The sequence below is a fragment of the Pectinophora gossypiella genome, chromosome 1 (assembly GCF_024362695.1).
Source record: "Pectinophora gossypiella chromosome 1, ilPecGoss1.1, whole genome shotgun sequence".
NCBI lineage: Eukaryota > Metazoa > Arthropoda > Insecta > Lepidoptera > Gelechiidae > Pectinophora > Pectinophora gossypiella.
This window is the reverse complement of record NC_065404.1, coordinates 13,800,619-13,812,489: the sequence shown is the minus strand read 5'-3', so window position 1 is coordinate 13,812,489 and position 11,871 is coordinate 13,800,619. Positions and strand designations below refer to the sequence as shown.

Below are 11,871 nucleotides of genomic sequence, written 5' to 3'. Positions count from 1 at the left end.
CCCTTTTAATATGAACTCTGTTTTATCTTCTTTGGAACCGCCTATTATCGATATTCTACTTCTCTTTATAGAAAGATTCAAAATTAAACTTTAATGAAATTCTATTTTTCACTCGTCATTTCAGAAATGTCGGCCGTTATGTTTTTTTTTTTTTTTTTTTCCTCTTTTGACCTAGTTTTCTATAAAATGGACCAATATTAGGTAGTTCCCTCAGTTCATCATATGCAACTTAACAAATATACGTGTTTATTATTACTTATTTTATTTTTTGCACGAATGTGGTGATGGTATTAAATGTGCTGTTTTGTTGTTTGTTTTAGCTCAAACCACCGACCATTTGGCTGTATACCGAAAATCTCGTGTAGTTCTCAACCCGGACACTGGCAGAATTGTCAAAAATGACAGAAGCCATACTTCAAAAATTGAATTGAATAAGTTTTGTTATAAATAATATTAATAGTGCCACATATAGGCCCCGGAGGGTATAGCAAAAATAAGAAAAAATAACAAGAAACTAAATTAAGTCAGAATTACAAAAAAAGAGATAATATTAATAATAAGTAGGTACTTAAAAAATTAATCAAAAAAAAATTAAAATAACAAACACTATAACAAAATTGAGAAAACTTACAGTCTATTTATCATATAAGAAAAAGTCTTGCAGTGTTTAAAAACTTTTCTCCATTAGGAACTTTAAAGTTAATTTACTTTCACCTTATGTCAATGCCTATAAAAGTACATTATATTCGACTACAGTAATCGTTTATACTCCGGCCAAGTAGTTAATGTAAATTGCAGCAAATCTACAAAAAGTTACGTCAAAAAAGTATTAATTTAGATTTTGGCTAAGGTCCCATGTCCTTTATGCCGTTTGTGTTAATTATGCATATATGTCAGTTAAAACAACTATATTGTAATGTTTTGTGTTGTTTGTGTGTATTTGTGTCAATGCTGATAGAAAGCTCTTAAATGGAATGCCTTTTGGAGCGAACAACATACGATTATCGTCCTGCTTCCCGAATCCCAAACGATATGCAAAGTTCACCGACCGTCCATCTATAATTCCAAACACATTTGACAGTACGACATCTGCCTCGACCTCGTGAATCACACCAGCTAATCACAGCCAATCATCACCAATTTGGTTACTCATCCAAGGTGAGTGAAGGGATCTTCCTACGTGCCGCAATTATGTCCAACCTCAGGACTAAAACTGCGGTCTAATTATATCTATTCGAAATCTAGACACAAAATGAGGTTTTAGATAGATTACACAAATTAGACACGAATATTTTAAGCGGTGAGGTTTGGGACATGTTTAGAGGTCGTTAAAAATGTAAAGAGTACCATAATACAATCATCTCTCTAGTGTTATTCCGTGTTCACGAGGTCCACTTATCTAACCTGAAGGTTTGACAAGTTCAATTTTGTACAGAAGCGACTGCCTGTCTGACCTTCCAACCTTCTAACACGCGAAGGGAAACTGTCACTTAATTCCTAAACGCATTTATTGGTTATGTGAGTTTCCTTATGATGTTTTTACTTCACCAATGAGCAATTTATAATAATTTATGATCTAAACATGAATTCTAAAACAATTTCGAAAATTATTAGGTAATTTAGCTTGGATTCGAACTTGCGACCTTGAGAGTCAAGCGTTCTTCCAACTGAAGTACCACGGCTTCATAGTTATTTTTTTTCTAATATGACACATTGTAGATTTGCCTCAAACACTACGGTCACGATTGATATGTATACACTTTGCAACCATGTCACATTAACTTTTTTGACAACTTAAACCGTAAGCCTCATTAAATGTCAAATATAATAGTGCGACAGGGTTCTTAAGCGGGTACATGATATTGCTCATTACTGTACAAGTCCGGAGATATGGAGAGCACTGAAGACTCACCCGGTGCAAAATATAATTATTGTCCGTGAAAGTGACCAGGTGGGTAGGAAACTCGACTTAGGGTATAGCGTGACAAAGTGATGTCGGATAGAAGCGTCCTGGCTGTAACCATTGAAGGATAAAAACGTTGACATCGCCAGAGGAGCTGATATTGAGGAGCTGTGTGTAGGTTAGGTTAGGTAGTCGCATTCGTAAGTATCTTTGACCAAACATATTGTAGATATGTTTCTGGTCTGACGTTACGATAACGATGTCGTACATTCGTTTCACTTTATTATTATTATTATTTATTTATTTATTAAAAATAATCTATATATTTACGTGCGGGTTTATTTTATTTTATATTTTTATGGGCTTTATATTTGTAGAAGATTGAGTGAAAATCATTACACAAATTGTACCGCTTGTTAAGTGAACGCGCATTCCTACTGTTGTTACTTTTATCGCTACCGGAGCCCCGTGTTGCTATAGATTATAAGTAGTCATCATCACTAATTTAAAAGAGCCACGCTCTTGCCGGTGTAGCGTTCTCCATTCTTGTCTATCAAAGACCAATTCTTTCACTTCTTTATAAGACACGACGTTCGCCTTCTCTTTAATCTGTTCCATGTAAGTTCTTCTTGGTCTTCCCATTCCTTTCTTTAGCTTCTCTTCTACGCTTTTAATAAATTCGTCGTGTCTTATTAAATCTCCAATCATCTTGTCTCTTCTGTCCTCAATAACTGCCTCTTTTCCCTTACCCTTACTAGCACGTCCTCATTAGTAAACTGTCCTGTCCATCTTATTCTTTCCATCCTTCTCCAACACCACATTATAAAGGCAAAGATTATAAGCAGTAGTAAGTAGTGATAGTCAAAGAGTATAGTAATAGTGGTTCTTGTGATGGATTTCTTACTCGATTGTATATTAAAATAGAGCTTAGAGCACTTTTAGAATCAATCACTTACTCGTGAACGATTTTAAATCATAATCTAGAGGTAAAATCTGTTTGTGGTGAATCAGGACTGCTAAAATAATTAAAAGAACTTATTTATATCTAAAATAACTTTATTTATTTATAACACAGTAAAATACTTTACAAACTTCATTTTCTATTTACTTAAGTATACAATATTAACAGTGGACGGAAAATACAATCTATAGTGTGCGAAGATAAATTAATAATAGTATATGTTTATTTACAAGTTTAATATAAATTCTTTATCATTAAGTAATAGCCTACCACAAAAGGCACTGATATTGAAGATTTATTTGAACTCTTTCAGCCCCACCCCGGATACTTCATACATAACACCTCATTTTACACGGACACTAGCTATACATTGACGTTATAGTACACGCGCATCTGTGTGTGTGACGTCTGACGCCCTTACGATTGAAGACTAAACTAAAACCGAGGGCGGTGAGGTATAAACCTAGCTCAGCCGCTGGTGGGGAGCGGAGAGTTGCCGTTCTATACGTAGTATTATTCCTTATTCTATACTTATGTTTTATATCACTATGAAAAGTTCCACAATGGTGTTAGATCGCGCTGTAGTTTGTCAATTTTAAAGCTGACGCTAGATTAGATTAGCACTATCACTTTCTAACTCTAAACGTAATTGAAGGATGGCGCTCTTAAGTAAGTCTTGTCTGCGGAAATCGCGACCATTACATAGGTAAGAGTACAATCTCATCAAGTACCTGCCATAATCGGAGGTCTAAATGTGGTCTTACATTGGAGCAATTCATCTGAAAAATTGGTATTTGACACTTGTTCGCTTATGTCAAATTGCAATATTGCCAGATTAGACGTCCTGTCCGCTGATACCACTGTAGAATTAAGTAAAGCCAAAGACACACCAAGTCCGACGTCAGCTGTTAGAACTTTAAGCTGTATTAATAATGCTTCCTCCGGTTGATTGAGGGGAGGCCTGTGCCCAGCAGTGGGACGTATAAAGGCTGTTTATGAATAATGCGCAAAGATAACATTTGTTCTAACATTGTCTTTACATACTTACTACAAAAAATTTTTTTAGGGAATCAAATCCTAAATTGCACAATATACTGAGAAAAAAACCTTTACATGTTGAAGAAAAAGCTTGTATTTACGTAAGTTATTTGTCAATCAAATCTCCTTTCTCTTCTCGTAACCAATATTCATCAACAAATCAAATCAGCTCTCTGCCTCAACAACTCCAATCTCAACTCATGTTCTCTTGCAGCCAGTCTCAACGCTGCTATGCTGGAGTTCCTTACGTCATCCACTACTGGCAGCGGAGGCAAGGTCTCGCTTCCAGGCGATATAGGGGGAGAGATGGACCGCGAACGGGTGTCTGATGACGGTTGAGAGTGCTCCGGCGACAATCGGGAGTGTTCGGAAGATACTCGGCTATGATCGGGCGAGGGCTCCGAAAGTCGCGGCGGCTCAGGAGCGGTTAGGTTGGCAAATAGAGAATGGAAGTGCGCGGGCGATGCGTAGAGCGGGGCACCGAATAATGGCGGCCGCGAGAGCGGCGGCAGGTACTGAGCGCCGAATAGTGGTGTGCTTGCGTATCTGTTGGAAAATATATTCACTTGTTAAGCAGGTTGTATTACTTTGTATACTATACCTACCTATCAAAAACTCCCGACTAGCACTAATCGAAACTTCGAAAGCAAGATTGAACTTTAAGAAATTGAAAAGTTTTACGTAGATTTTTGAGGAACAATTTACTTTCTGCTACATTGATAGTAAAGTAAAAAAAAGTAAAGTCGTTTAGCTGCTCTATCTGCAACTTACCTAATGTTGTTATTAAGGATTATTGACTTAATATTAGGCAAGTTCTTACATCGATAAGGATATAAGTATGTAAAAAAAGAACTCACCTGAAAGACGCCAAAGCAGCAGTGTCAAAAGGCTTCCTCAATCCGAAGCCAAGCTGCGCGAGGTGTGGTGGTGCTGCGAGGGAGGCGGATGTTGGCAGCGGCTGCGCACCCAAGTACGGGTTGTACGGGTGACCGTGGGGACCGACCTTTTCCTGTTTCCGCCACTTCGCCCGCCGGTTTTGGAACCACACCTGTTGACAAAAGTTCATCTTTCAATTTTGGAGTGATTATAGTAAAGAAATGAGGGTTATAGATGATCAATGGTGGGTGATAGCAAGGTAGATTATTAACCCTATAAAATTACATAGCATTACTCATCCCCAAAGGGGTAGGCAGAGGTGGGTGGTGGGTGATGAGTTTCAATTTTTCAACCCGATGGTTGAAGTTAAAGTACTTCTGGTTGAGGTTACGTCGGTATACTCTATTAGGTGCGATTTTTTTTATCAAGTAAGTAATTGAAATGAATAAATGAACGTCGCGAAGAGACACTAATAACATAAGCTCGCGACTATATCCCAATCGTGGTAGTCGGAGGTACATCCATCGCAAGATAAACTAAAAACCTTAACTTTTAACTTTATATTTTATTTTTGGAATTTGAGCTGGAATAGTAGGTATATCTTTAAGTTTATTAATTCGAGTTGAATTAGGTAATCCAGGATCTTTAATTGGTGATGATCAAATTTATAATACCATTGTTACTGCCCATGCTTTTATTATAATTTTCTTCATAGTTATACCAATTGTAATTGGAGGATTTGGAAATTGATTAGTACCTTTAATATTAGGAGCTCCTGATATAGCTTTCCCCCGAATAAATAACGTAAGTTTAGGTAGGTTTGGGTTAGGTAAACTATAGAGAATGTCATACTATTAGCATAAGGCCTGCTATTTGTTTACCTATAGTTATACAATAAATGCATTTGATTTGATTTGATTTTGATTTTTAAACTAAGTACCTACACCATACCGAGCTCAAAGAGACACTTTTGTTGTAATTTTTTGCCTGAGGCGTCTTTAGGTGCCTTAATGCACGTACATACAACATCTAAAAATTGTGTACTACATCAAATGTTACATATTAGTAGAAGCAGAAGTGTGTTTGTGTTAACGAGGTGCATAAAACGTTGCCACAACAATGTGTTAAGCAGACGATTATTTTGTGAAAACATCTTACATCTTCATGAATTTTAATTATTAAACAAAAAGGTCGCATTTGTATAGAAAATTAACACCCTAACATTCGTGTAATGTTGGCTGTTTAAATTAACCTTCAAAAGGCCACGTATCGCCGGAAGACATAAGGTTTCAAATGAGTTTATATTTAAGTCTGCAATGTCCATTGATAGAGTTTAATTTATTTAAATAACAAAGCGTTTAGGCAATTTTATGCTTGTTTAAGTACTAAGCATCTATTTCGTATGCCTATTAGGTAACCTAGGTATACAGGTATAATTGGATCACATTGGATATCGCCACTGACAATGCCGTAAGAGTGGCCAATTATTGGTCAGCAAAAATTTAGTTTCGATCGCCATCGACTCGCAAAGAAGAAGACAGGTATAATACTGATATCTTGTGGAATTTCCTCTTAGAAAATTAATGAACATTTTAATGTTTTTTTTAATAACTTATTTTCTTTTCCATACTTTTGCGACGGAAAATTCCGCTTGATATCAACTCAGAATCAAAGTTTTTGTTACGATATCACTAACATCCTGTATGTAGATTGTACGTGTCAACATGTTAAACCATTTTACCGGGTGAAAGCCCTCAACGCTCCCTATTTGCCCGGCCAAATAATTAATGCCAAAATACAAATGCAAATAAATAAGCAAATGGAATTCCATAGTCTCTACTTACCCCGGTGGGAAATAGGCGTGAGTTTATGTATGTATGCGGCAAAACTACAATAAGTCACGTCAAAAAAAATATTTAAGTATGTTTAATTGCAATTAAGCCTACCGGGATCTTATATCAACTCTAATTGTAGGTAATGTAAACTACGAAATTGCAAAAAGTATTATAAAGTAACCTTAATTTGCACAGATAGTAAAGCATTTAGGCAATTCAGACACTATTTCCTAGCCAGGTACAGATATTTTCTCACATATTAACCTAACTGTTTCGAAATGAGTATGTAACCCAATTAATGTTGGCCAGCAACTGTCTATTACATTCAGCTGCCCTAAAAGGTACAGTCTAATGAATTATAAATCAGCAATTTATTTATGGTCTATAGGTAATTGAATAAAAATGTTCCCTATGTCACCTGCGATGAAACAACTCAGACCTTATATGGAACGGCTAGGACAAAAAATGGTTAATTAATAACAATACTGACGTTGATCGATTTATTAATTTTATTGCTAAGTATATATAAAATATGAAGTGTCACTTTTAATTTATTGCTTGAAATTACCTAAAATAGAAATTCTATAAGTAGGTGAAATGTAAATAAGAACAGTGACTAGATACCTAGGTGCTTACAACGTAGAGTTTCTTATTTAATTATGCCTAAAATTATTTATTTTTGAAAATGGAATTTTAGAATGCGTATTTTCAAAAAATGAATTTCAAATTCTCCAATCGCGAGCCCTAAATCAAGCGTCAAAACCCGAAATGCCCGCCAAAAAATTTAAGACCACTCAAAATATGGAATGTGGCATTTGAGTTGTGACATTCCTACTTTTACCGCGACTCGGGCTTTTAATAAAAAGTCCGCATTCGCCGTGTGCCGTGATTAAGTGATCATTAAGGTGTCGTTAGACCATACGGACGGGAATCACGTTCCTCAACATTGCATATAAGGCACGTTGTGAACGCACCTTTACAGTGGCCATGATTTCGAACCATAAAGACAAGTATTAATGACTTTAATCTTCACCAGTAAAACGCACGTTATGTGCCGAAAAGGCAATCAAAATAATATGTTTACTTTGCCATGTGTAGTATTTTATTTTTAATTAAAAGTAATAATTATTGTTTAATGCCATGAGGACTTGATGGCTCAGTACACTAGTACAACCGTTTAATCTTGAAATCGCAGGGTTGAGTCCTGCAATGAGTTAGCTTTACTTATTGATGGATAACATCGCGAGAAAACTGCATGCTCGAAAAAAGTAATGATTTTCATGTAAAGATGCTCTACTTAATTATTCTTCTAGTGAAGTGTGCTCTACTCTATCCAGGTAATGGAAGGGAGGGACTTATGTTGGTTATTATTTAAGTACTCTCCGTGAAGATAAGCAAATATAATTCCATATTCCCTACTTACCCCGGTGGGAAATAGGCGTGAGTTTATGTATGTATGATATTATTTTCTTTACCCATTTAAAAAATACTATCCTGTTTTTCCCAGAATCTCAAACTATTTCCATACAGAATTTCATCTAAAACGGTTTATGCGGCAAAGGTAGCAGACAGACAGACAGAGCTACTTTTGCATTTAATAATGCATTAGTATGGATGTTAATTATCCGACCATCGATCGCTGATGGTCACAGCACGAACGTGATGCGCGTACGCACAGTTTATAACTCACATAGTTTTCATAACCTCGCCTTTTTGCTTTATTGGAAGCAATGATCGTTATTGAAACTTTCTCGAGTTTTATTTATTGATCGCGGCGAAAAATAATTAACAAGAGACATTTTTCGTTTAAGCTTTCGTTAAGATCTTGTCCTTAAGTGAGATATGTGTCTTTTTACTTTCTAAAGTATTCGAGCCATTTGTAAGTTTTCCTTTGGCTATTTTTTTTTTTATATACACGTATGTATATTATAATCCGGAATATTAAGCTGAACGCACATCAGGAGTCTTCCCAATCGTTCGCGCTGTCAAAATACTCAGTTTTGTGTAGAACTGTAATCACTATCGCAGAACATATAAGGTCGACATTTATTTTATTTTGTAAAATTGGGCGCGTAATGTCAAACACCGCACACTGTGCGACATTAGATTTTGTTTCATTTGTTCTTTAAAAACTCTGACAACGCGTACGATTCCGATGGATTTATATCTGCTTTTAACATCAATCAAGTATGTATTTAAACACAAAACACGCCCATTTCCCATTGAGAACTGTGGTCCAAAAAGACTACATGCAAGCTATTCGTCTAAAAAACAATAATGCAATTTGACATTTGCGCATATAAAAGTAAGTGCGTAATGTAAACAAAAGTCAAAAAGCAATATTGATTTTTGTATGAATTGTTTCAATGTAGTTTTGTTAACCCTTCAAAAAGGTAGAGATGACGGAATTCCACTTACTTCGACCCTGACACACCACTTTCGCTCCTTCCAGGTTCATCAAAAAATTCATGCATGCTCGCCAGGTAAGGCCCTCATATAGACAACGATTATCCTCAAAACATAATTACCTGAATCGCCCCATAAACGACACATCGGAATACGTTCAATAATAGAATTAGGAAATAAGTATAAATAAACTAGTATTATAACTGTTATTTAAATACGGAATGTGTAAATGGTCCGTCTCCAACTGTGTTGTATAGAAAGACAGTGAAAAATCAGTGCTGTTATACAACATATCGATAAAAATGAGCTATCGATAGTTTACACTGAAAATCACGATGCACGATGTCATTGGACACGATTATGAAAGGTAAAAACTATTAATTGAAAAAGAAAAGTGTTATGGTAAGGTCAGTATCTACTATCAACAGTATCGCTTCGTATAAGGCTGTATGGCAGTGTTACATTGCCTTCTCATTTAAGAAAATAGAATACTGCTACCATACAATATAGGTACAGTATTAATGATATCGACGCTACTGAAAACTGATCAAAAATGAGGAGATACTGATCAAAAATGTAACAAAATTTTAAATGGCTTTATTGTCTTGTTTTTGTATGTGGCGTCTTTCTGTAATAAACAATTTATATTCTATTCTATTTGGCTTGGTTATCGATAGTCTGTCGATTCTGGATTGATGACAACACTAACGCCGAGTCGTGCGTCTGCAGGGGTCCTTAAGTGCGACTTTTTGTCACTTTGACTTCGTATTAAAAACGCACGTATCTTGACTTTTAATGTCGTGATCAAATACCTATTTTTATGTTGTAAATGATGTCGGAATGAGCACAAGTTGTAGTTTTTAAATAAGTTGTACGGTTAATGTCTGAATTAGAGAATTATTTAATGATTTGAATGGACTTCGTTTTTGCACTACTGCTTCGGTATTAATCTGTAAATATATGTTGTACTAATACTCTTTTGTAATATTTAAAACATACATAATCCTCAAGAACACCTTCTTGAACAAGTTTAGTGTGAGGTCCGAGTTCGAATTTCAATGGAGACATTATCGAAATTACTTTGTAAGGCGGTCCTTTGTTTCGTAAGGACATTGCAGGCTGAATAACCAGGTTGTTTGGAAAGGATGATTTCATGCTTTGGAACGCACGGTAAACCGTTGGTGTCGGCTACTAGCCTTAAAACACGTCCACCAACCCGCAGTGGAGCAGCGTGATGGAGTATGCTACATATCCATACCCCAACCGAAGGCCGGGGGCGCGGGCCCTCCGCTAATGGACGTATATATAAGCTGTTTAATATTGTTATTGTTATCTTACCTGTATTCTAGCTTCTGTAAGGCCAATTTTCAGAGCGAGCTCCTCTCTAGAACAAAATGTAATCTTAGTTAATACCTACTTTTTCTCGCTATAAATAAAGTTAAAGTTAGATTAAGGGCAGTTATTCAAATAAAATTCAATATTTTTTTACATAGGTAATAGGATCAAATAATATTACAGTCATATTGTTCGAAAATTAAACTCATGATCCGGTGTTTTGAATATCGAACTCCACTTTGAACAATGGAACACTGCTTTAAAATCCTTACATGTATTTACTTAAATGTTGGTAACACAACCAAAGTTGACCTATCTCACCTAGTAAAAACATCAGGGTAATGCGTCCTCCCGAACGCTTTCTCCAGCTCATCCAACTGATAGCTAGTGAACGTGGTCCGGTATCTCCTCTGCTTCCTCCGAGGCAGGTCTTCATCATCCAACCCACTGCCCGACCCTGGACGTTCCACCTCCGGGGGAAGGTCAGGGGTTGACGACGAACCAGGTTCTGATACTCCCATGGTTGGTGAGAAGTAAGGTTGATGAGGGAAGATGGCAATGGATGCGGAAAGTAGAGAATATGCGTGGAGATCAATGGTGACGATGGTTTTGCGATGGTTGATACCTGTAACAAGGAGATTAGAATTAATAAATTCTTTTTCTTTGCGTGAGGGCAATGATCTGTCGATATTAGCCTACTATTGAGCCGCCAGATATTATTGTTCTTTTGTCTTGACTCGCGTGAACAAAACACCAATAAATTATTTTTTGTACAATTACAATTAGTCATAAAGACAAATTCAATGGTTTAAAACCCGAACCGGGATTCAAGCCCGTCAATCTGCGATGTAAGTCGCGCTTTATTTGAGCAGGGCTTTTATGGATTTCGAAATGAAACAAAGAGGTACGCATCGAGCAGCTAGTGGAAAATAAGTTGTAAAATGCTGCGAGAAATATTAATAGTAACAGTAAGTCATTGTTCCTAATAATGTTAATGTAATTACATTCGACATAATGGAATTCTACATACAGATAGATTGTTTAGATGGCAACTTCTTTATTAAAAAGTTATCTAAGTAATTTGTAGAGCATAAAAATGTGTTTGTAAGAGATAGTATTTGAAAAACATGCCAAGTGCATACCGATAATATTAGAACAGTGTTCTGTAGCTTTTATATTAGTATTATTAGTTAATGATACGACTGTAGAACTTTAGTATTACAACACATTGTATAAAGCGTTAACTACACAATACAAATATTCTTTATTGCACAAAAATAAACGATTACGATTATGAGTAGGTACCTTTTTTAAATTGAGATTTTTGTGTTCTGTGTGTAATTGATTCTGTGTGTGTGTTTCTGTGTGCAAGTCACGTGGCATAATTACTTATTTCGTTTGTTAATTTTGACTAAGGAACCTTGAAAGTATATTGCCTATAGATTATCAAGCGCGTTTGACGTTAATGTAATAATTAGAATGGGGGCTAAGGGCGAGCAGTAACCGATCGTCAGGGA

General features: G+C 36.0%; 1 protein-coding gene across 2 annotated transcripts in view; it reads right to left on the bottom strand.

Moving 5' to 3' along the window:
- Positions 1–2,985: 2,985 nt before the first annotated feature.
- LOC126370852 (homeobox protein aristaless-like) overlaps positions 2,986–11,871 on the bottom strand; it is a 31,628-nt gene continuing 22,742 nt past the window's right edge. For both annotated transcript variants that reach the window (XM_050015957.1, XM_050015947.1), the window contains exons 2-5: positions 10,676–10,979; positions 10,358–10,403; positions 4,760–4,950; positions 2,986–4,448 (exon numbers count right to left, since the gene is read on the bottom strand). In XM_050015957.1, the coding sequence (XP_049871914.1) occupies positions 4,055–4,448; positions 4,760–4,950; positions 10,358–10,403; positions 10,676–10,875 (831 nt within the window). In that variant the 5' untranslated portion in view covers positions 10,876–10,979 and the 3' untranslated portion in view covers positions 2,986–4,054. The remainder of the gene's footprint in view (positions 4,449–4,759; positions 4,951–10,357; positions 10,404–10,675; positions 10,980–11,871) is intronic.